Genomic DNA, 23,085 nt, shown 5'->3' on the forward strand with positions numbered 1-23,085 from the left:
AATGTAAAAAAAATTTTTTTAAAAAGCATCTTGAGTATTGATTTGGGGGCACAAATACATTTTAGTGAGTAGGCTGACTGACTCACTGATACAGAATACATGATTAATTCATTTAAACCACTTTTTTAAAGACTTTTTTTTAAAGCAGTTTTGGATTCACACCAAACCTGAGGGGAAGATACAGAAATTAAAAATATTTTTGACTAGTACCGAAATAATATGCCATCATAATGATGCATCAAAAAATGAACGTATTTTTAAATATATATATAGTAAATGAACGAAATATTCTGATCGCTAGGAGAATTATTAGTCACTATACCTATTTGAATTATCTATTTCTACATGATAACACCGTATCTCCCGATTTGAAACATTCGTGATTGCCAATATACTGCTCACTGCCATTTAATAGAGACTCTCAGTTAACAGGATAATAAATAGCTTTCCACTTACACTGGGCATATGTTCTCAGGGCCAGGTACCCGGTCTGACACACAGCTGGTGCTCAGTAAATGTGAAATTAATAGTAAATAAATTGTGAACTCTATGTCTGTGGGAAAGCTACACACAGAATCTGAGACCCTCTACTTCCATTTCAGTGGCACTGTCATCAATATATCACATCAGCACCATCACCAGCTTTCAAACGTGCCAAGGACCATGCGAAGTGTTTTAAATAAATTACGCGATTTGATCATCCACTCTGTGTGGCCAAAACTGTGTAGATGAGGAAACTTTAAGTTCACCTGTTTGATCCACAGAGCAAGTGAGTGGCAGAGATGTTCTGAACTCTGTCCAATTCAAAAGCCAACAACTCAATCATAACACTATGTTGCCTCTGGTAATATTGTTCCTTTTAGTTGGATGTGTTTGGTCCAAACATTTCGACCTTAGATACAGCACTCCTTCCAGATTCCTTCAAAAGCTTAAGTAGCATCAGTGTAGTGAAAAATGAATTTTCAGTCAAATTGATTTGAGTGCCAATTCTGCCTCTTGTTGGTTCTATGACTCTGGCTTAGAAAAACTAAGTGACTTGCCCAGTTTTTCTCCATATAAAATAAGGACTGTGATATCTACACTCTAAGTTATTATACAGATTTTAAAATAAAATGCATGGAAAGCACTCAGCAAGACACCTGGCACATTCATAAAATAACACCCCCTACCCCTGGCTCATGAAATAGATGCAAATCGAGGACGAGAGTTATGGATGTTTACATTGTACAGCAAAATGACGACTGAACAGCATTCTGACTAAATCTGTATTTAAGGAATCTGAGAGTTACCCTCTTGAAATTCTCTGGGTTTACTCTGACCACTCAGAAGCAGTTTGGTCTGTGAACTAACAGAAAAGTCACTGATGAGAACAAGTGTAATTAAGACAGAAGAGAAATGTGCCTCTCAACTTTACTAAAATACTAGGTATTTGGAAGTTCTTGGCTTTCCACACTTTCTTACCTGATCCTAGTGGTTTCTGTGTATTGGACAGCCATGAGCTGAGAATTTGAGCCCTGTTCCAGAGCACCCTGGAAGAAAAAAAAGATTTAATGCCATATAATGAAATTAGATGAAGATCTTCCTATATTGACTCACTCTACATTTACTAAACTCTCATTAAAGTATTCATATACCGGGGCACCTGGGTGACTCAGTCAGTTAAGCATCCGACTTCGGCTCAGGTCATGGTCTTGTGGCTCGTGAGTTTGAGCCCCACGTCAGGCTCTGTCCTGACAGCTCAGAGCCTGGAGCCTGCCTCGGATTCTGTGTCTCCCTCTCTCTCTGCCCCTCCCCTGCTCATGTTCTGTCTCTCTCCCAAAAATAAGTAAACGTTAAAAAAAAAAATTAAAGTATTCATGTGCCTTTTTTTCATGAGTATTCTGAGAGATCAGGTTCACATAACTAAATACCGACAGAGAGATTAGAACTCTTCTGGTCACGCTCTGGGCTGAGAGAAGAATCTTAAGGAGATTAAAACATTAAGGCATTTTCCCATAGTTTTAAAATACAGTCCAAAAGCTTAGTTCAACTACTCTAAGTTTTATGACCAAGTCATACAAATATTACTGAACACATAACAACTTGTTTGTCTAAAGTAATTATTTTTCCAAGGCAAGTTCCTGAAGTGTGAAAGGTTCATAATGAAACTGGATCCTATTGTTCACTGAATGAAACACAAAGATCTTCTCGCCAAAATGTACCTATGGACGAAGCCATCATTAAAGAGATTTCGGCGATGACTTTTCTGGCCAGAGAACAGTCCAATCTGGAACCATGAGTGGCCCACATATGCTCTACTGGGGACCTGTCTTCTTTCAGCATCTGCCTGGCACGGAGCCTTCTTCTATTCCTTGCCGGTTTTATAGACTCATCTTCTGAAGTCTTTTTTAAGGGGATCAGAGTTCAAGGGCACGTTACCAATTATTATGTTAGGAAGTGACCTTATTATTACCCTGTCAAAAGCGGCTTAAGGAACTGTTTACTCAGAAGACTATTAGCATTTGTTCATTACTGTATCCATCCATCCATCCTGCAGTAATCAACTTTTAGAGAGCACTTACGACAGGCACTGACTGGGAAGACAGACATGTGGAAACAATACAATGTGATAAATGCTAAAATAGAAGAACATACAAGGAGTTAAAGGGGAAAAAACAAAGAGGGAACAATTTTGTTTCGTGGATGAAACCAATATGCAGGGCTGAATACTGGGCTAATTTCTGAGAGTAAAATGCCAAGGGTCTAATTTTATGAAAATCTAATGTAGGGGTTACATATAACAGGTGTTCAATAAATGCTTATTTACTTATTTATTTTTTAATGTTTACTTTTGAGAGAGAGAACTCTTATCTCATGGGCTCATGAGTTCCAGCCCTGCGGCAGGCTCTGCACTGGAAGTGCTTGGGATTCTCTCCCTCCCTCTCTCTCTGCCCCTTCCCTGCTTGTGCTCTCTCTCTCTCAAAATAAATAAACTGAAAATATAAATTTGACATACCCCTCAATAAATGCTTATTTATTTTTAACGTTTATTCGTTTTTTTTGGGGGGGGGGAGGGGCAGAGAGAGAGAGAGAGAGAGGTGGAGACAAAGGATCCGAAGCAGGCTCCAGGCTCTGAGCTGTCAGCACAGAGCCCGATGCGGGGCTCAAACTCATGGACCGCAAGATCATGACCTGAGCCGAAGTCGTATGTTTAACCGACTGAGCCACACAGGTGCCCCTCAATAAATGCTTATCTAAACAAAATTTTTAAAATATCAACAAAATGAAGGGTGCCTGGGCAGCTCAGTCGGTTGGGAGACTAACTCTTGATCTTGGCTCAGGTCATGATCTCGAGGTTCATAAGATCCAGCCCTGAGGTGGGCTCTCTGACTCGGGTACTCTCTCTCAAAATAAACAAACATCTAAAAAATATGTATCGATAAAATGAAAAGGAAAAAAGAAAAACAGATACACAATAGTAAACTTACTGATATGTTTTCAAGTAGTAAATAAAGCCAAAATTAAATTATAGCTAGTTGATAAAAACAATGTTTAAAATTAACAGATTAAATATCTGAATTTTTTAATTAAAATTTTAAAATATTTTTATTTAGTTTTGAGAGAGAGAGACACACACACACAGACAGAGCATGAGCACGGGGAGGGGCAGAGAGAGAGGGAGACACAGAATCCGAAGCAGGCTCCAAGCTCTGAGCTGTCAGCACAGAGCCTGAGGCAGGGTTTGAACCCGTGAAGCGTGAGATCATGACCTGAGCTGAAGTGAGATGCTTAACTGACTGAGCCACCCAGGCGCCCCTGGTGAATTTTAATGTTTAATTATTTTGAGAGCCATGAGCAGAGGAGGGGCACGGGGCGGGGGGGGGGGGGGGGGGGGGGGGGGGAAGCAAGCAGGCTCCTTGCTACCAGCGCAGAGCTCAACCAAGAGCCAAAACCAAGAGTCCGACACTTAACCAACTGAGCTACCCAGGGGTCCCAATATCTGATACATTTTAAATGATTTTGCTAGTTTGGCACATTTGAAATTAACACAGAAGTCTGAAAGAAACCAGACTTCTTTCTCTAGACTCAGAAATGAGTACACAGACTTTCCCTGTTACAGAGACATTAGAAATAAAAATTAGATGTGCCATTTAACCTAAGATTTAGACCAATTAACAAAACCTCTGAAAGGGGCGCTTGGGTGGCTCAGTGGGTTGAGCATCCAACTTCAGCTGGGGATATGATCTCACAGTTGGTGAGTTCGAGCCCCACATCAGGCTCTCTCCTTTGTCTCCCTCTCTCTCTGCCCCCCCCCCATTCTCATTCTCTCTCTCTCAGAAATATTAAAAAAAAAAACAAAAACAAAAACAAAAAAACTCTGAAAAACTGTCCAAGAGGCTTTTGCATTTTTAGCTACACAGAATTTAACAAAAGGTCATAATTAGCAAAAATATGACACATTTACATATAAATGATGTTAAAATTTCAATTACGCTGTAGATTTGTCTGTTTTTCCCTTTAGTTCTACCACTTTTTTGCCTTATGATTTCTGAAGCTTTGATACTATGGGTCTATATATTCAGAATTACATCTTCTTGATTAAATGCTCCTTTTATAATTATGAAATATTCTTGTCTCTTACAATATTCTATCTAGAAGTCTCTGATTAATACAGCCACACCAGATTTCTAACACTTAATATTTGCATTGTATACATACTTTCCCACACTTTTATTTTCCATGTGGCTTTCTATTTAAAATGTTACTTCTTGTAAACAGCATATACTTAGGTCTTCCCTTTTACAAAATCTAGTTTGACAATCTCTCCCTTTTAACTGACGTGTTCAGCCCATTAAATGGAATTACTAGTATGGCTGGGTTTAAGTCCACTACCTTGGATTATATTTCTTTTTATCCTGTTTGTTCTTTATTCTTTTCCTACCGTCTTTTGGTTAAAATACTTACTTTTTAGTATTTCCTGAATTGTATTTCCTGAATTGGCTTTTTAGCCTTACTTCTTTGTGCTAGTTTTTAGTGCTTGTGTTAGTGTTTAGTAACACAGTCTACCTCTAAATATTATTTGGACAATATAACTTTATAACTCCATTTACCATTCTGTGTTCTTATTGTCTTATATTTTACTGCTACAAAAGCTATAAACCCATAAAAAATTGTTACAAGTTTTCCTTTAAAAAGACAATAATCTTTGGGGCACCTGGGTGGCTCAGTCGGTTAAGCGTCCGACTTCGGCTCAGGACTTCGGCTCAGGTCACGATCTCACGGTCCATGAATTTGAGCCTTGCATCCGGCTCTGTGCTGACAGCTCAGAGCCTGGAGCTTGTTTTGGAATCTGCGTCTCCCTCTCTTTCTGCCCCTCCCCTGTTCATGCTCTGTCCCTGTCTGTCTCAAAAATAAACACTAAAAAAAAAATTTTTTAAGACAATAATCTTCTAAAGACATTTAAATATACATATATACATAAAATACTTTTATAAAAAGGCCATTTATTTCTTTTTTTTTTTTTTTTTTTTTTTAAGGCCATTTATTTCTAATAGATATTTACCCATTCTGGTGCTCTTCCTTCCTGCTAATCTGGAGTTGTGCCTGCTACCGTTTCCTTTAGTCTAAAAAATTTTTAGTAGTTCTTATAGTGCAGATCTTCCAGAGACAAATTATCTCAGCTTTTATCTGTCTGAAAATGTCTTTATTTTACCTTTTTAAAAAAAAAATTTTTTTTTAAGACAGAGAGAGAGAGAGAGAGAGAGAGAGCACGAGCGGAGGAGGGGCAGAGAGAGAGGGAGACCCAGAATCCCAAGCAGGCTCCAGGCTCCGAGCTGTCAGCACAGAGCCCAACGTGGGGCTCGAACTCACAAGCTGTGAGATCATGACCTGAGCTGAAATCAGACGCCCATCCGACTGAGCCACCCAGGCACCTCTATTTTTCCTTCATTTTGAATGATATGTTCACTAATTTGCCCCTTTGCCTTTTCTAGACTCACAATCTAGAAAGAGTAGAAGTATGAAATGGGACAAGCCAAATCAAGGATATAATGCTTAAGAGATCACAGAAATTTCAAAGAAATGTCAATTTGTCAAATTTACAGAATATCTTATCTAGACTAGTGGATCCTTTTAAGCATCTGAAAAGAGTGGTTGTGAGGAAAAAGAGGTTGAAATGAGGAAAGACTAGGCAAACAGTTATAACTCATTACACTAAGAAAGAGAACCAGAGGAATTCTTTGTATGTTTTAGTATTGACAACAGCATAAGCAGAATGATCCTTCTTCTGACCAAGAACTTCTTTTATCCTTGACAGATTCATCCTTGTCATTCGTTTCTCTGGAATAGCTAAGTGTCTCACACTTCTGATCGTTATCTAAGCTCATAACAGAAAGATCTATACCCAAGATAGCAAAGAGATAACACTTGAGATTAAACCCCAGGTCTCCTCATGTTCAAAGGCTGTGAAATAAAAACAAAATTCTCTTCTTTACGTTAAAATTCCTTCAAGATTAGGGGCGCCTGGGTGGCTCAGTTGGTTAAGTGCCTGACTCTTGATTTCAGCTCAGGTCATGATCTCTGGTCCGTGATGGAGCTGAGTCCACAGGGGGTTCAGCACTGGGCATGGAACCTGCTTAAGATTCTTTCTCTCTCGCCCCCCACCCCCTCTCTCTCAAGTAAAATACAGTAAGATAAAATAAAATAAAGTAATAACATTCAATAATTAAAATTAAAAATATAAATATAAATCAGATCAAGTCCCTTCCCTGCTGAAACCTCTCAATGCTGTCTTCTCAAACCTGGGATGAAATCCCAAGTTCTCACCGTAGCCTATGAGGTACAAATTAGCCTCTGCTGCCTCTCTGATGCCATCGTCTACTATTCGACCCCTAGGCATTGCAGTCCAGCCTTACACACTTCTCGATGTTCCTCAAATATCCAGACTGTTTTCCTCCTAAAGATCTTCATATTTGCTGTTCCAGTTTTCTGTAAGCCCTTTCTCTAGATTTTCCCTTGGATCTTTGCATTGTTTACGCCTTCGTTTTTTTCTATTGCAAAAGCAACGTTCTCACCAAATCCTGAACACACAGGAAAACGACATTTGCCTCACCTACTGCAAGGGAGACTGTGAAAGTGACAAGAGTTTTAGCCACCTGAACACTGGCTAAAGTCTAGGCGAGATCCCTAAAACATTCTGCATAATCTTCCAAGCTCTCTCTTCCCCCACACCCAAAGCTAGAAGCAAAGAATTTCCAGTTATTGAGGTCACAGAGTAGAAAGAATCTGGATTCCCTAGCCATTGCTTGAAAAGAAGGCATTCTAGGGGCGCCTGGGTGGCTCGGCCGATTAAGCATCTGACCTCGGCTCAGGTCATGATCTTGTTGTTTGTGAGTTCCAGCCCCATGTCGGGCTCTGTGCTGACAGCTCAGAGCCTGGAGTCTGCTTCGGATTCTGTGTCTCCTCTCTCTGCTCCTCCCCCACTCACATTCTCTTTCTCAAAAGTAAACATTAAAAAAAAAAAGACATCCTAGAGAGCTGTATCAGACTTTGTGTGGGTGAGAAACAAATTTTTATTCCATAAGCTACTGAGATTTTGAGGCTAGCGGTTACAACAGCTAGCATTAATTACCTTGGCAATACCTTACTCAAGTGAAGTCTCTTTATTTTTTTTTTTTTAATTTTTTCAACGTTTATTCATTTTTGAGAAACAGAGCATGAGTGGGGAAGAGAGAGGGAGACACAGAATCTAAAGCAGGCTCCAGGCTCCGAGCCGTCAGCACAGAGCCTGACGCGGGGCTCGAACTCACGAACCGTGAGATCATGACCTGAGCCAAAGTCGGACGCTCAACCGACTGAGCCACCCAGGCGCCCCAAGTGAAGTCTCTTTAGAGAAGCCTTCTCCAACCATTCAATCTAACATAGCCACTTACCTCTCAATTTAACCTCTAATCTCCAACCCTATTTTTTCTTTAGAGATTTCTCTAACTTTGAATATATTTAAATATTTATTTTTTCTTTTGTGATGAGAACTTTAAACATAGACTCTCTTACTAACTTCCAAATACACTATACGGTATTATTAACTATAGACATCATGCTACATATTACGTCGTATAACGTATTTATTTTGTAACTAGGAATTTGTACCTTTTGACCGCCTTCACCTATTTCACCCACCCTGCTACCCCCCGTCTCTGCATGTGTCCTCTGTATCTAGTTCAGTTTTTGTCGGCTTTTTTTTTTTTTTTTTTTTTTTTTTTTTTTTTTTTTTTTTTTTTTACAGATTCCACATATAAGTGAGTTCATGTAGTATTTGTCCTTCTAAGTCTGTTTTCAACTTTACGTGTTTGTGCGTATCTCTCCCATCAAAATGTAAGCTCCAGGAAGGCAGGGATTTTATCATACTGACTACTGTGTTCCAGGATCTAGAACCCGTAGCCGGCTCATCATTACTACCATAGGTACTAATGGTGGGGAGCTTGTACTGTGCCAGCTGGGAGTCTCAGCACTTCAGAAGCAATAATGAATACTGGATGAATGATGCAATGACCACAAACGGTGCTGTGGGGTAAACCATGTTAACCTGGAAACCCAACCGGGGTGCCTGGCTGGCTCGGTCGGTAGAGCACGTGGCTTCTGATCTCGGGGGTTAGAAGTTCGAGCCTCATGTTGAGTGCAGAGATTACTTTAAAAAAAAAAAAATATGGGAGCCCAACTAAACAGGCTGTAAATAAGAGTTGTCATTAACCTGGAGCCCCACGTGTGTAAGTTCCAAACGTCCTCCTTGAAGATGTGCCTCCACTTTCAAGCTGTCCTACGTCTCAACACCCTCTTCTTGAAAAGCTCTCGGAAGACCGGAGATGAGCAGTACCTTTTATCCTACCATTTGCGCCCAAATCATGCGACATACATGCCCATGTAGAGGAAGCCCTGGCTTGAAAATAAACGTTAGGGAGAGAGCAAGAAGCAGCTCCTGCCCGAGCAAGAACTGCTCGCGCTGTGGAACCGGGCGGACGGCATTCAGTGCCAGTGCCGGCCGCGTCTGAGGCAGCAGGACGCAGCGGGAAGCGGCTGAAGTTCAAGTTTTCCCAATTTTACAGGGAAGAAAGCAATCCATCTGAGGGGAGACTTCCAACAAATGTGCCAACCGTTGTTTAAAAACAAGCACAGGGGCGCCTGGGTGGTTCAAGTTAGTTAAGCCTCCAACTTTGGCTCAGGTCGTGATCTCATGGTTCATGAGTTCGAGCCCCACGTCGGGCTCTGTGCTGACAGCTCAGAGCCCGCATCAGATTCTGTGTGTGTGTGTGTCTCTCTGCCCCTCCCCCACTCACACTGTCTCTCTCTCTCTCTCTCTCTCTCTCTCTCAATAAATAAACATTAAAAAATTAAAAATAAAGACAAGCACAAACAAACCTGAAGAATACGGGTTTTCTGTTGATTATTCGTCATTCTTCTGGACTTGGTCCTTTCCACTTCATGCCTGTGAACCCATCCTCGAAGCTCATGATTTAACCTATAAGATAACGTAGTTAATTAAACATGCTTCCTAGGAACAAACGTCTCACTCTTGGTTGAAAATGAATTTAATCCTATCCTACAGGTTCCAAATAGCACCCCGAGTGCCTGATGATTCAATGCTGCTTTTTGACTGGAAAAAGCTGAGACACTAATGTCCAGTTCGTTTTGACACGACATGGATTTTTATACAGCAGCCTCCTCGATCATGAGTTCAAAATTAAAAACAAAAAACAAAAACAGCCAAATACCTTCCGAATGTAAATACTGGATGCACAAGTTTTCTCACAAAGAGAGTATTTCCTACTTCTGCTCTTGGGCCACATACACACCAACAATGGCGATGCTGGAGAGCATTGAACAAATCACAGGACCCTAACAGCAAATGGGTGCGTGGAAGCCTTTGAAAATCACGCTCTTTGGGGAGAAGGAAAAGAATGAACTCAATTGCTCGGGAAAAAAATAGTGGGGGGAGAAATAAATTTCAGTGCGCTATAACCCAAAATGCCCAACACTGGCAATATAAAAGGGCTAGTTATACCTCTAGAATCGCCGCTCTTCGAACAGTTATCTTCCTAACTTGAAGAAAAAGGTGCTGTCAATGTTACCGCCCTCAAGTCTGACATCCTGAATTTCTATATTAAGATCGTTCTGTAGTTCTCAGATAAGGCATATACTTCAATAGGCAACCCCAATACCCTCACCCGAAGCAGGCCCGTCACCATCTTTAGCAGGTTGGTGGGGGAACTGGACGGCGACTGATACGCCCGTGGTCATCCGGCAAATAAGCAGAGGTCCTCTCAGCCACTCAGCTAATCTGCGCGAATAGTTTTCCCGGTTTCAAAGCCGAGCCCGGGAGCCCACTCAGACACTTCTGCAACAGTCTACAACACTCACCTGAGAGATTCTGTGGTGTTAATCAGGGGCTGACAAGGAGGGGGAGGGATATAGAGGAGTGGCTCTTCGCTGAGCACCATCAGGGCCTTGTCATTCGAAACAGAATGATCGTATCTGGAAAACATAAGCACAAAATACATCTCCTTGTGTCTTAAATTCCTAAGTCGTTTGCTATAAGAAAAGCATCACTAGCATTAACGTTCTATGGAAATAAAAGTATACGGAGCAATTACTACGTACCAAAAACTAAGGACACGATGGTAACACATGGCCCACAGAGCTGCCGGAACACAGGTGACACGGTAACGGGGGAAGCAGGGGCACAGACCCACTGACAGGAAAGACAGTACCATGAGACCAGGACTCAAGTTTCATGGTCATTCACAATTCTGTGACGACAAAACTAAAGTCTCCCTAAAACCGTGTGTGACAGGGGCAAGGAGAGGCATCAACACCTGCAGGCGGTGAAGTGAAAGTGTTGAAAAGTTGAATATAAATTTTAGAGTCCTGGGGGTGCCTGGGCGGCTCAGTGGGTTAAAATGTCCGACTCTTGAGTTCAGCTCAGGTCATGCTCTCGTGGCTTGTGGGATCGAGCCCCACGGTGGGCTCTGTGCTGTCAGCGCGGAGCCTGCTTGGGATTTCTCTCTCCCTCTCTCTTTCTGCTCCACCCCTGCTCACATGTGTGCTTCCTCTAAGTAAATAAACATTTAAAAAATTTTTAAATCATGAAAAAACCTGAATTGCTAATAAAACACCAAAGTAAAGTTGACCAGTCACTCCATTAGCTTCAAAAATCCACTTTCCTAACCGTCACGCTGATCTACACCACGGGAGTTGATATCCAGGGTGTGACGGAGGGAGCACAACCGAGGCTGGACGTCAGAAGCCGAGCTGCGGGCATCACTGCTATTTATTCTCACTCTGCTACCTTCACCTCTCTCACTCAAAACTCTTAGATCGGTCTTAAACTTCTTTACACTCAATGCTCTAGATTTAGAAAACTCGGTATGCTAAAACTCAGAAAGAAAAAATATAAAAACAAAATTAGACACGGCTAGACTCAGTTTTCATTAACTCGTCGAACCAGTATTTACTGCATACCAACCGTGTGCCAGGTACTGCGCTGGGAACCCAACAGGGAACAAGAAAAATGAAGTCTCTGTCCTCAAAGACCTTAAGGGGAAAGAAGGACCAACTATAAGAGAACAAACACATAAAATAAATTCAAAGAAAGAATCTAGGTCGCAAGAGAAAACCTGTGGCAGTGGCTACTTTAGATGAAATGGTCTGAGGAGATGGTATTTAAGTCAAGGCCTAAAGGAAACTACTATAGACACAGTGGGGAAACAGTGTTCTCGACAGAGGCAGGTGGGGAGAAGGTGGCCGTCAGGAACTCAAAGGAGGACGACACACCAGCTGAAGAGCTGTGAGCAAGTGAGGGAGGCACAAGACAAGCGCAGAAAGACTGCCTGGCTCCTAACAAGGAATTACTGGAACATAACGAGAGGCTCACAGAAGGTTGTTAAGGAGAGAGGTGATAGAGTTCAGTTTACGCTTGCACCCCGCCACCGTACCAAAACTGGATTCGAAGGAGATCAAAGCGGAAACCGGGAGGCCGGCCAAGAGGCAGCTATCATCCAGGCGAGAGCTGCGACAGCACGACTTGGGCGCTGGCAGTGAGATGGAGGGGAGCAAACCAATGCAAGATACTTTTCGGGAAGGTATCAATGGCACCTGTTGAAAGGGAGGAATCAGCGTTCCCGGCAGAAGCAACGACGGAATGAGGAAGACTGTTGTAGAGAAGGGGCTGGAAGATGAACAAGAAGACGGACGCAGGGGTCCACCGTGCACGTGTTAAGTCTGACGTGTTAAAAAAAAAAAAAAAAAAAGAGACGTCAAGCAAACTACTGGCTGGAGGGGTCTGGAGACTCGGAAGGGAAGTCTGGGCGGGAAACACAAATTTGGGAGTTGTCAGGATACGGAGATGTGGTCTGTGCGCTAAATTGCGGATGAGTCACAGAGGCAGAAAGAAAAGTAAAATACCCACAGTTCCAGAGGATGAGGTTTGGATGGAGGAGGAGCCCAGAAAGAGGACTGAAGCAGAGGTCTGTGAAAACGACGGAAACTGGAACCTGGAGCGACACGAGGAAGAACGTCCCGAGGAAGGAGGGACCCCACGGCCGGACGTGGAGGAAAGACCAAGACGAAGACAGAAGTTTCCGCTGAATCTGGCAACACTGAAATAACCGGCCTCTGTGACAAAAATAATTTTGGCAGAGTAGAAAACTAACTTCAAGAGATGAAAGTTACAGACTTCTATGTAAGCCACACACAACAGCTGAGGACATACAGATCATTCTTCCTGCAAGTGGCCCCAGAACATTCTCCACGTCCTCTCTTCTGCCTCTGGGAGTTAAAACGTTTGAATAACACAGAAATGGCAGCACACACAGGTAGTAACAGGTGGCACACACACCACCCTGAAATTAAGTGTTGAGGGAGAAGGGAAGAAAACCTCTCCTTTGCACTTGATAAACTCTAAATGCCTACAAGAGGAGGCTGTTTGCTAGACTCAAAGCAAACAAAAAATACCACCACCACCACCACAGACCTGTCTCGTGTGCCTTAGGTTAAAAAATCAGGTCTTCAGACTCAGGAAAATATAACTGCTGCTGTCCATCACAGAAGTCTAAAATTACTTTTGAAAATATATTTTTTATTTATAATTTTATTTCTATGTGATAAACCCTAGTATAATGACTTCTGCACATCTGTGCTCACTGGCTTTTTCTATCAGCCAAAAATATTCGTTGGAAAAGAGAAAAAAGTCTGATGGGAGAAATACCAGGAAAGGACCTGGGTGGAGCTGAAGGGAAAGGAAAAGGGAGAGTCTCAGCCAATATGCAATCTGGAGACAATCAGATCCACACTAATCCTGAGATGGCCAGCGTTCTAGGCTGCTTGCAAACAAATCATATGGATAGAAAACATTTTAGCAAATAAATCACTACCGCAGAGGACAGTGCTAGGGAGGGAGAGTTAAGTGATCAAAGCAAGAAGATCACATTGGTGGACTGATACCTATTTCAACTTCCCAAGCTGCTCAATAATAATCTTAGATATTTCAAGAGATTTGCATGTAGCCAAGAATCCATAATCTTGTCCTTTTTTTTTTTTTTTTTTTTTTTTTTTAACCACCACCAGTAAGCCGAAACAGGCCATGGTGACTTTGGGGTGGGCAACAGTGGACGGCTTGCATCTCATATACTACTTTGAAAGTTGACAAATTACAGCCTGAAGGTCATTCAAATATCTGGGTCGAAGTAGGATCATCAGAGCACCGTGTTTTCCACGTCACCTTACTCTACCACAGACAGATTGATGAAGGTTTCTACTTGTTGTGGTTAGTTCAACATAAATAATATTCTAGTAAAGGCTATCTGAACTTCACTGCAAGTATGCAATCAATAACTCGTTCTACTTTTTAACGGCCTGCAATACGTAGCTGAAGGGCACAGTCTGCACTCTCATAAACCCGAAGACTATCAAATTTAGAACGTAACTTTTGACAGATCTCACGTGGACAACAGAGCTCAAAATTACACGTAGAACATGTAGGGCAAACTTGGACAAATTACTTAGTAAAATTAAAGATACTACTAAACTCTAGCAATATTTAAAGACACTGTTAAGTGAGTACTAAGATCACTATGTCAGAAGTACGGCTGATTTGGGCACGAGAGAAAAAGCAAGAGACGTCATAGAATATCTTCCCACATTATAGCACCTGTCACGGGTGCTGCATCACACTAACTGACAAGGAACTCTCTGGATTCTCCGCCACACTTAGCATCGTACTTTACACATTGCAGATTCCTAAAACAACGAACACTAGCATTTTTTCCCAGGAAGGCTAAATGGACACAAGCCCACAGGACTATGGTAGTAATTTCATTCAATGGTTTGGCTGTCACAGTAAAAGTTAAAAAAAAAAAAAAAAAAAAAAAAAGATTCCCCGATGGCTCTTGGCCTGTAGAGCATCACAGAGTTACAAGTACACAGATCTCTAAGGGTCCTAAAGCATTACACTTTGGCAGCAATGGCTGCCACACTAGGATGTCCCTTGGTTCTGTTAATCAAGGACCCAGCTCCACTTGGCTCTAATAACACAGGGAAATGTTTATCAAAAAGTATACAGCTTTGAAAACGTCCATGACGACCTTCTTCTACTTTACATAACGTAGACCTTGTGTTTTCAAAAAATTTCAAGCCTTTTACTATTTGACAGGCTATAGAGAAATTCACTAAGACAATATTAAACTGCAACAGGGGAGGGAGATCCAACAAAGGTCACAATAAACAAGTATAAATGATGTGATCTGATGACTGCACACAGGTTCAATCATAATCATTCCACCATATCATGTTCATCACAGGACAATACTATTAGATACATTATATGTGTAATCACATGATAATAAAAAGCTGTATTAGAAACATTATATATAATATAATGTCTGTTTACCGTATGTGCCTCAATACGTATATTAGTGCACATAAACTGAGATTTTAAGGTCACATCTCTACAAGAATTTCAAAACTTCTCAAGGTTTCAAAAAGTAAATGTATTCTCGGAACTGATCGTAACAGTAAAATTCATTAAGGCCTCAATAACTTGTCTGTTCTAATAAAAACTGTGCATAAACTAGTAAATGTAAAGTTATCCTATATAATTCTCTACGGCAGTTTCATTAAATCATCTTAACAGACAGAGACATGCCATCTTCTAACCTGTAGCTGTTTTTCTGGATGATACCATCTGATGTGTCTTGCACCTCTTTAGCAGAAAATTCTAGAAGATGCCTCCTCTGATTTGCAGGGTTCACACTAGGATTCTTTCTCCTGGAATCCTGTTCCAACATGCTGAAAATTGTAAAAAGTGAAACAATAATTGAAATAAAAGTAAGTCACACATATGCAAGCGACATTAGCTCTAAAACAAACCACGATTCCCTCACAGATCCACGCACCCAGCACGAACACTAGGTGCAGAAACAAAACAGCATTATCTGTGGTCAGATTCCCCCGCCTGGCATCCTGTCTGTAGGCAAAACAATATTAAGAATAATTTCTGTTAAGTATAAAAAGCACCTCATTTTTAAACAACAGCAGTAATCTGTCCGCTTTGAAAACTGTATAATTACGTTAACTATGTATAAAAAGTAGAAATAAGTACAATAGACACAGAAACAAATTTTAAACTCAGAGAGTAAACTGAAATAAGAAGTCCTCCTGAAGGTGCCTGGGTGGCTCAGTCGGTTGGGCGTCCGACTTCGGCTCAGGTCATGATCTCATGGTTCGTGAGTTCGAGCCCCGCGTCGGGCTCTGTGCTGACAGCTCAGAGCCTAGAGCCTGCTTCGGATTCTGTGTCTCCCTCTCTCTGCCCCTTCCCTGCTCATGCTCTGTCTCTCTCTGTCACAAAAATAAATAAAAACATTAAAAAAAAAAAAAGTCCTCCTGGATGCTGCAAACTAATATTTTAATGAGGGAGTACTTCAAATGAGATGCGAGCTTTTCCCCTTATCCGCAGCCAATTCATTAGCCTTTCACAATCCCAGATGGCGGGCTATCAGATAAAAGTAACAAAAAATTATTTTTAAAGATACTTCTATTTTTATTTACATGTAAACATCTCCTATTTACTTCTTTCTCCCCATCTGCCCCAATGCCTTCATTCATCAACGTATGTGCTCTTGGTGGGTGTTAAGTATTTGCAACAACAACAAAAAATATGTGTATGTATATATATCTATATATAGATATATATATACACACACACACACACACACACACACACAAAATATAAGTATATGTATGTAGAGATACATACACACACATATAAAGCAAATACTGCAATAGTTGTTAAACACGTTTAATGCATTAATCATGAGCTTAGAAATTTGGCTCACCAGGAAGATGTTTTGTGTGTGTGCACTTCACTGTATAATGCCACGCACACAATTTACGCTAGCTCTATAGTCTTCTTGAAATGAAACACAAAGGCAATCTCCCTAGGGAAACACAAAAGAAGGGGTGCCAGACTCTCCTTAAAGGAAAGTAAGGCTGATGAAAGGGTCACAATTAAGGGCCTGAGGTTCTAAGAGAAAAGGAGTTCTCCGGGGTATGGCAGTTTGCCTCCACATCTGGGGAAAGCAGTGTAGGGGGAAACAGGAAGCAGGTACACCTTTCTAGAATCTTCTTCTGAGCTCTTATTATATTTCCCAATCTCCTCAGTTCTTCCCCCCCAGAATCACTGCTGTCCAGGGACCCTCACACAGCATGCCGTAGCACGTGGACGTCCTGTAAACTCTTCAAAGGTATACCACCAAATGAGATGCCTTGAGGAACATTCAGTTTTGCTACAACCGAGGATACATTTTGTCCCCATTCCTATCTTTCAGACAGAATGTCGCCAGCAATCCCAACCCTGCTGCAAATAAGGGAAGAGAAAGGCCTAGTGGGGTAGCTAACTAAGGAAAACTTGGCTTGGTGAGTATTTAAGAAAACATGAGATCAGCAGTAAATGATAATTTTGTAGGGAAGACAAACACAGGGTGACGATAACTGCAGAATTTTTTTTTTCTTTTTGCAACTTACTTTTTTGAAAAGGATTTTACTTCTAAATCTTTCAAGCGTGATGTCAAAAATTCTACTTAGGAACGTACGCTGTAAACAAAACAAAGTTAAGACCTTTCTCCGCAGTTTACAGCATCTCAGTTAATTTAACACCGACACTGTTAGGGACCCATCCACGTAATAACATCCCGGTTCGGGACAAGTTCGCCCTCAACCCCTCCAGAGACCGCCCTAACTACTCAAAGAGCTTAGTTTCCCCTTGTTTTAACTAGAAATGTGCTTCCTTCTAACTTTCCCCTCTGGGTGCTAGTTCTGGGCTCTGCGGCTATTCAGAAGAAGGCTAAAAAGATAAGCAAGCCTTCTTCCAATGTCCAAAGACACAGAACACCTACCTCCCCGCAGGCTCTCTTTCTCAAGGTTGTGGTTTCTTCCCCACGTTCTACTTTCCGGTACACAGTGTCACGCCCCTCTCCTGTCAACACGCCCCTCGCGAGTGGTGTCCAGAACCGACCACAGTACTTCTCAGGTGTCATGACGAGTCAGGATGGAACAGATAATTCCTTTCCGTGTTCTAGATCATTCTTTTTCCACTGATGTGGTCTAATATCACACAGGCTTTTTTTGGCAATTACATCAGAAGTTATTTATACCGAGCCTGGTTTAATCAAAATCCCAACTCTCCTCACAAACTGATTTTGAACCATTCCCTTCTTTTCTAATCCAATCCTAAATTTATATAATTGAGCTTTTCTGATCCCAGCAGAATAATTTACATCCACTCCTTTAAAAATATCATTCGGCCTACTAATCAGTCAAGAACTTCTAGGACCCTAATTAGCAAAAGAAATTCTCCTTTTAAGCAAGGATCAGCATGCCATCAACATCCTCAACTGAACTGTTATTCAAATATTGAGAAGAGCAGAACAAAAAAATTGAGCCACGGTGCATGGCCCTGGAGAAAGCCTTATAAAAATTAAGTTTAACCATTTCTGAATTAATTCTATCACACAGTCCAAAATTTCCCACCTTGACCATACAGATGTTACAAGATTGTTAAATGTTCTTCTAAGATGCAAATACAGTACGACAGCAGCTGCCATTTTCTGAGCACCTACTACGTATCAGGGAATGAACACGTAAGTACAAACTGAGGCTCAAAGAGTTTTAACAACTTGACCAAGGTCGTGCTCTAAGTAATGAAAGAAGCCAAGATCTGGACTTAGGATTGGAACTACATTGCTGCATTATGTTGACGACATTTCTCAGAATGACTGATTCATTTATTTAACATGCATTAAATACCTATCATGTTCCAGGAACCATGTACGATGCTAAAGACTCAAAAATAAAAGAAAGGTGAAGATCAAATTACAGTTTAATGTGGGGGGGGGGGGGGGAGGGCGGGTATTGATACAGATAAAAGATAATAGAGTGATTAATGCCATAATAAAGGTTGATGCTAAATGCTATGGCAGCATATAGCTAAGGTGCCTGATCTTTACTAAGAGGATCGCAAAGTTATCTTAAATGAACAGCAGTAAACAAACAGGTGGAAAAGGCGGGGGGAGTGAAGGAAGACACTCGTATAGACGGAATGGTATATGAAACAAGCACACGGGTAGAAGAGAGCAGGGTATGCTCAGGGAACTGTAAGTCAAGCAGGAGAGGCTGTGAGGGTGGACACACACATGTGTAAGCACACAGCAAGAAGGGGTCTGAGAAACAGAGGAGGAAGAAAGGGGACCAGGACGATAATGCAAGGCTGGATTACAGATGGCCCTGCCTGCCACAGTATCACTGAGTCTAGCAACTTATTCAAGTAACGGAAACACAACTAGCATGTTTTTGGGGCGCCTGGGTGACTCCATCGGTTAAGCAGCCGACTCTTGGTTTCGGCTCAGGTCACGATCTCAAGGTTCGTGGGTTCAGGCCCCACTTTGGGCTCTGCACTGACAGTGTGGAGCCTGCTTGGGATTCTCTCCTCCTCTCCCTGCCCCTCCTCTGCTCGTTCTCGTTCTCTCTCTCAAAATAAATAAATAAACTTTAAAACAAATAATAAACTAGCAAGTTTTGTTCTTGTTTTAATTTTGGCTCTCAGGCATCATATCTCTTCCTTTTCTATTTATTTTTTTAAAGACTTTATTTATTTTTAAGATTTTTTTTTAAATAATCTCTACACCCAACATGGGGCTCGAATTTAACAATCCCAAGATAAACAGTCACATGCTCTACTGACTGGGCCAACCCGGGACCCCTTTCCTATCCCTTTCTAAAGCGGAATCTTCCCTATGATTACTGTTCAATTCCCTGGTATTATCCCTTGTCTTTCACAAACTGGTGTTACAATCATCTCCTAGTCACCTAGACTACTTAAAAAACAGCAGATTACCAGAACAGCTCCCCTGCTTCCCTACATCCTCGCTAAGGGGTGTAAGCCTTTAAAAAGGAGGCTCCCTCGATAACTCCCACAATTAACTCCCAAGCCAGAGCAGACAGCGAGGGGGACAGAGGATCCAAAGCAGGCTCTGGGCTCACAGCAGACTCACAAACCGTGAGATCAAGACCTGAGCCGAAGTCGGGCGCTCAACTGACTGAGCCTCCCAGGCGCCCCTGATCATTGTTCTTTGGATGATTTGCACCAAAGGATGGGCAGGCGTTTCAATCGACAATTTACAGCTGTTACAAGCAAACGCCTTGCGTTTAGCTACCAGTTTAGTTTATTTCACGCGTGGCTGGGCTGCGCCACAGTCACTTGGCAGCTGCACTTGCTGGACATCAGTTGGGACGGTGACTGGTCTGGCTCACAAGTGATCACTAGATTTCACTACTGCCCACACAGGTAATGATTTCACAGGGTAATGACAATTTACCTGTCACGGAGCTACTCTAGTAACTTGCACCTTTTTTTTAGCCTCATTTATTATCTACCCGTTGGACGAGAATGTATTTTCAAAGGCAATATATTAAGAAACTTTGTAAACAATCTTTTAAATTTTTTTATTTATTTGTTTTTGGTTGTTGTTGTCATTTGGCCTCCATTCCTCATACACCTTTTTTTAAGTCTTAAAATGAAATTTCTCGTAAGCTAAACTACAGGCAAGCCAACTGTCCAGTTCAGCTCAAAAGAAACTACAAATGTTTGAACCCTATGAAAAGACCTACAGAAACTAGTTTAATCATCTGAATAACTGCAGATTTCTATTTTCCTTGTTTTATTAATATTTAAAAGACACGAAAGAGCTTTATTTCACTGCCAGAATTCAAGACTGTCTTAGATACAACTGTGACACCACAAGTATTAACAAGGAATTTGACAGTCCTTATCACGGCCAAATGTACAAAGAAGTAAGAGAAAATTGTTGATGTGAACTTTTAGATTCTTGACATGAGAATTTTAAATCATTCAATGTCTCTTTTCGTTAATTCTGGAAAAATTAAATTAATTTTTTTGATTTATTTTTTGCGAGAGAGAAAGAGAGAAAAGAAAGACAGCAAGCAGGGGAGAGGCAGAGAGAGAGAAGGAGAGAGAGAATCCCAAGCAGGCTGCGAGCTGTCAGCGCAGAGCCCAATGCGGGGCTCAATCCCACGAACCATGATCATGACCTGAACCAAAGTCAAGAGCCGGATGCTTAACCGACGGAACCACCCAGGTGCCCCAGAAAAATTAAATGTCTATTGATACAAAGAGATGGCTCAGTCACAGTAAGAGTCAGTGTGATAAGGGCAATGACTGTGTATAGTTGATAACCTTAATAGTCTAATCAAACTCTTCTCATAATGAGCTTAAATTAGGTTCTATTCTGTATTTTAAATAAACTAACAAATATTAAGGAAGTGACAGTCCCTACATCTCTGTGATCAGAAACAGGTTACTCTGGAGGAGATACAACATTTTTTGGTTTTGTTTTTAATTTTTTTTTAACATTTTATTTATTTTTGAGACAGGGAGAGACAGAGCATGACAGGGGAGGGTCAGAGAGAGGGAGATATAGAATCTGAAACAGGCTCCCGGCTCTGAGCTGTCAGCACAGAGCCCAACATGGGGCTCGAACTCACGGACCGCAAGATCATGACCTGAGCCGAAGTCGGCCGCTTAACCGACTGAGCCACCCAGGCGCCCCAAGATACAATGGTTTTAAACCACAAATCAGCATTACACCAATAAACCGCTCAGGTTATGGGCCAAGGGGCATGAAAGCATAGATTAGTAAACCACAAATAATTTCAATTATCCAAAATTCCAGACAAGGCATTAGAAGAACTGTTACTTTACTCTTTCATTTACAAAATTCTAAAAGCCAACGACTGTCTTAGATGATTGTGAAGCCACTCAATCGTTAAGATATGACACAGCCAATTTTCATACCAAGTAGCTAAGCAAAACACAGCACATTTCCAAATCCATCCCACCCTTTGCAAACCTGCTTCCTTATGGTACAAGTAGGTCAATCTTAAATTCAAGCCATCTCAGCAGGTAAGAATCATACTGGTTCTCATCTCCAGAAGGAAGCCACAAGCTGCAGCCACTCTGTTGATCTGACACCCACCCGTGAAAACGCGAAATCACTTGAAGCTGCAAAGAGCATGCAGTTCTTCCAGTTTTAATGGAGGAGAGCGGAAAGAGCATAAACTTTGGCGTCAGGAGGTCTGGGTTCAAGGGGTGGCTCCGAGATTCCCCACTTGAGTAGCCCTGGGACAGTTGGTTACCTTCTCTGAGCTGTCAATTCCTCACGTGTAAAAGAGGAAAAATAACAAATATTTCTGTTTCTCAAAGATTCAAGTGAAATGACAGATGTGTTGGGGCGCCTGGGTGGCTCAGTCAGTTAGGCGTCCGACTTCAGCTCAGGTCATGATCTCGCAGTTTGTGAGTTCGAGCCTCGCGTCGGGCTCTGTGCTGACAGCTCGGAGCCTGGAGCCTGCTTGGGATTCTGGGTCTCCCTCTCTCTCTGCCCCTTCCCTGCTCACATTTTTGTCTCTCTCCCTCAAAATAAACAAACATTAAAAAAAGAAAGAAAGAAAGAAAAGGAAAAAAAAAATGACAGATGTGAACATGCTTCTATAAATCAAAAAGTGCCATGTGTCCCAAGGGGGACACAGAGCAGTCAATCGTACAGCTGGTCTTCCTGCCTGTCAGGTTCGGCCTACTCACAACACAGCAACTGGAGTGACTGTTTTGAAATCTGGGTCAGATTATTATGTCACTCCTCTGTTCAATCCTTCAGACAGCTCCCTATTTCTAAAAAAATGGTAAAAGCCCAAACGCTTAAAATGACCAAGGCCTCACTAAACTTAACCCCTCCATCCATCTTCCCTCTCCGGCATCATCACCTGTTTCTCTCCCCCTTGCTCACTTCAGCCCAGCCACCCTGACCTCCATCCGTGCTTTTCCCTGAACATGTAAGGCACACCTCCAACCCCAGGGCACTTGCACTGGCTGTTCCCTCTGCCAGGAATGCCCTTCCCCCACATATCCATGTTGTTAGCCCTCTCTTTAAGCCTTGCTTCAAATGTCTACTTTACAATGATCGCTATTTAAAACTCCAGCTCCAACACCCACCCTCACACCTGTAAAACCACTCACTCTGCTAGAGTTTATCCCTTTATCCAAAGAAACTACAACTGTATCATTATATTTACTTATGTTTTTTGTCAGTCTGTCCTCACTAGAATATATGTTTAAGGAGTACAGGGACCTGTGTTTTATTCTAGGACAATGCCTAGCTTAGAGGAAATAATTTTTTTTTTTTTTTTTTTTTTTAAATAACAGATGAAATTTATGTACTATTCTGCCTCATGTCAAGAGAAAAATCCAGATCTTCATTTTAGGGACACTAACTCACAACTCAAGAATAGCAGGTGGTGAACTCATTATCACACCATCTCCAGATCCAGGAACAGGAAATTATGTTAATTTTCATTGCAACTGAGACTAAAGACAAAAAGTTCTCTAAAGTTTTTTCTGTTTATTGAATGGTTCACAGATGATTTTTGCAGGCTCGTAGTGACTGGGGGTAATTTACTAGAAACAGAAATGTGACTGAATGGAGAAATAAATCT

General features: G+C 41.6%; 1 protein-coding gene across 5 annotated transcripts in view; it reads right to left on the bottom strand.

The window, feature by feature from the left end:
• Positions 1–23,085, bottom strand: part of ATF6 (activating transcription factor 6) — a 201,151-nt gene that overhangs the window by 117,910 nt on the left and 60,156 nt on the right. For all 5 annotated transcript variants that reach the window (XM_042924741.1, XM_042924742.1, XM_042924740.1 and 2 more), the window contains exons 10-13: positions 15,184–15,315; positions 10,393–10,506; positions 9,394–9,493; positions 1,462–1,529 (exon numbers count right to left, since the gene is read on the bottom strand). In XM_042924741.1, coding sequence (XP_042780675.1) covers positions 1,462–1,529; positions 9,394–9,493; positions 10,393–10,506; positions 15,184–15,315 — 414 coding nt within the window. The remainder of the gene's footprint in view (positions 1–1,461; positions 1,530–9,393; positions 9,494–10,392; positions 10,507–15,183; positions 15,316–23,085) is intronic.

This window comes from Panthera leo, chromosome F3 (genome assembly GCF_018350215.1).
Source record: "Panthera leo isolate Ple1 chromosome F3, P.leo_Ple1_pat1.1, whole genome shotgun sequence".
In the NCBI taxonomy this organism is placed as follows: Eukaryota; Metazoa; Chordata; class Mammalia; order Carnivora; family Felidae; genus Panthera; species Panthera leo.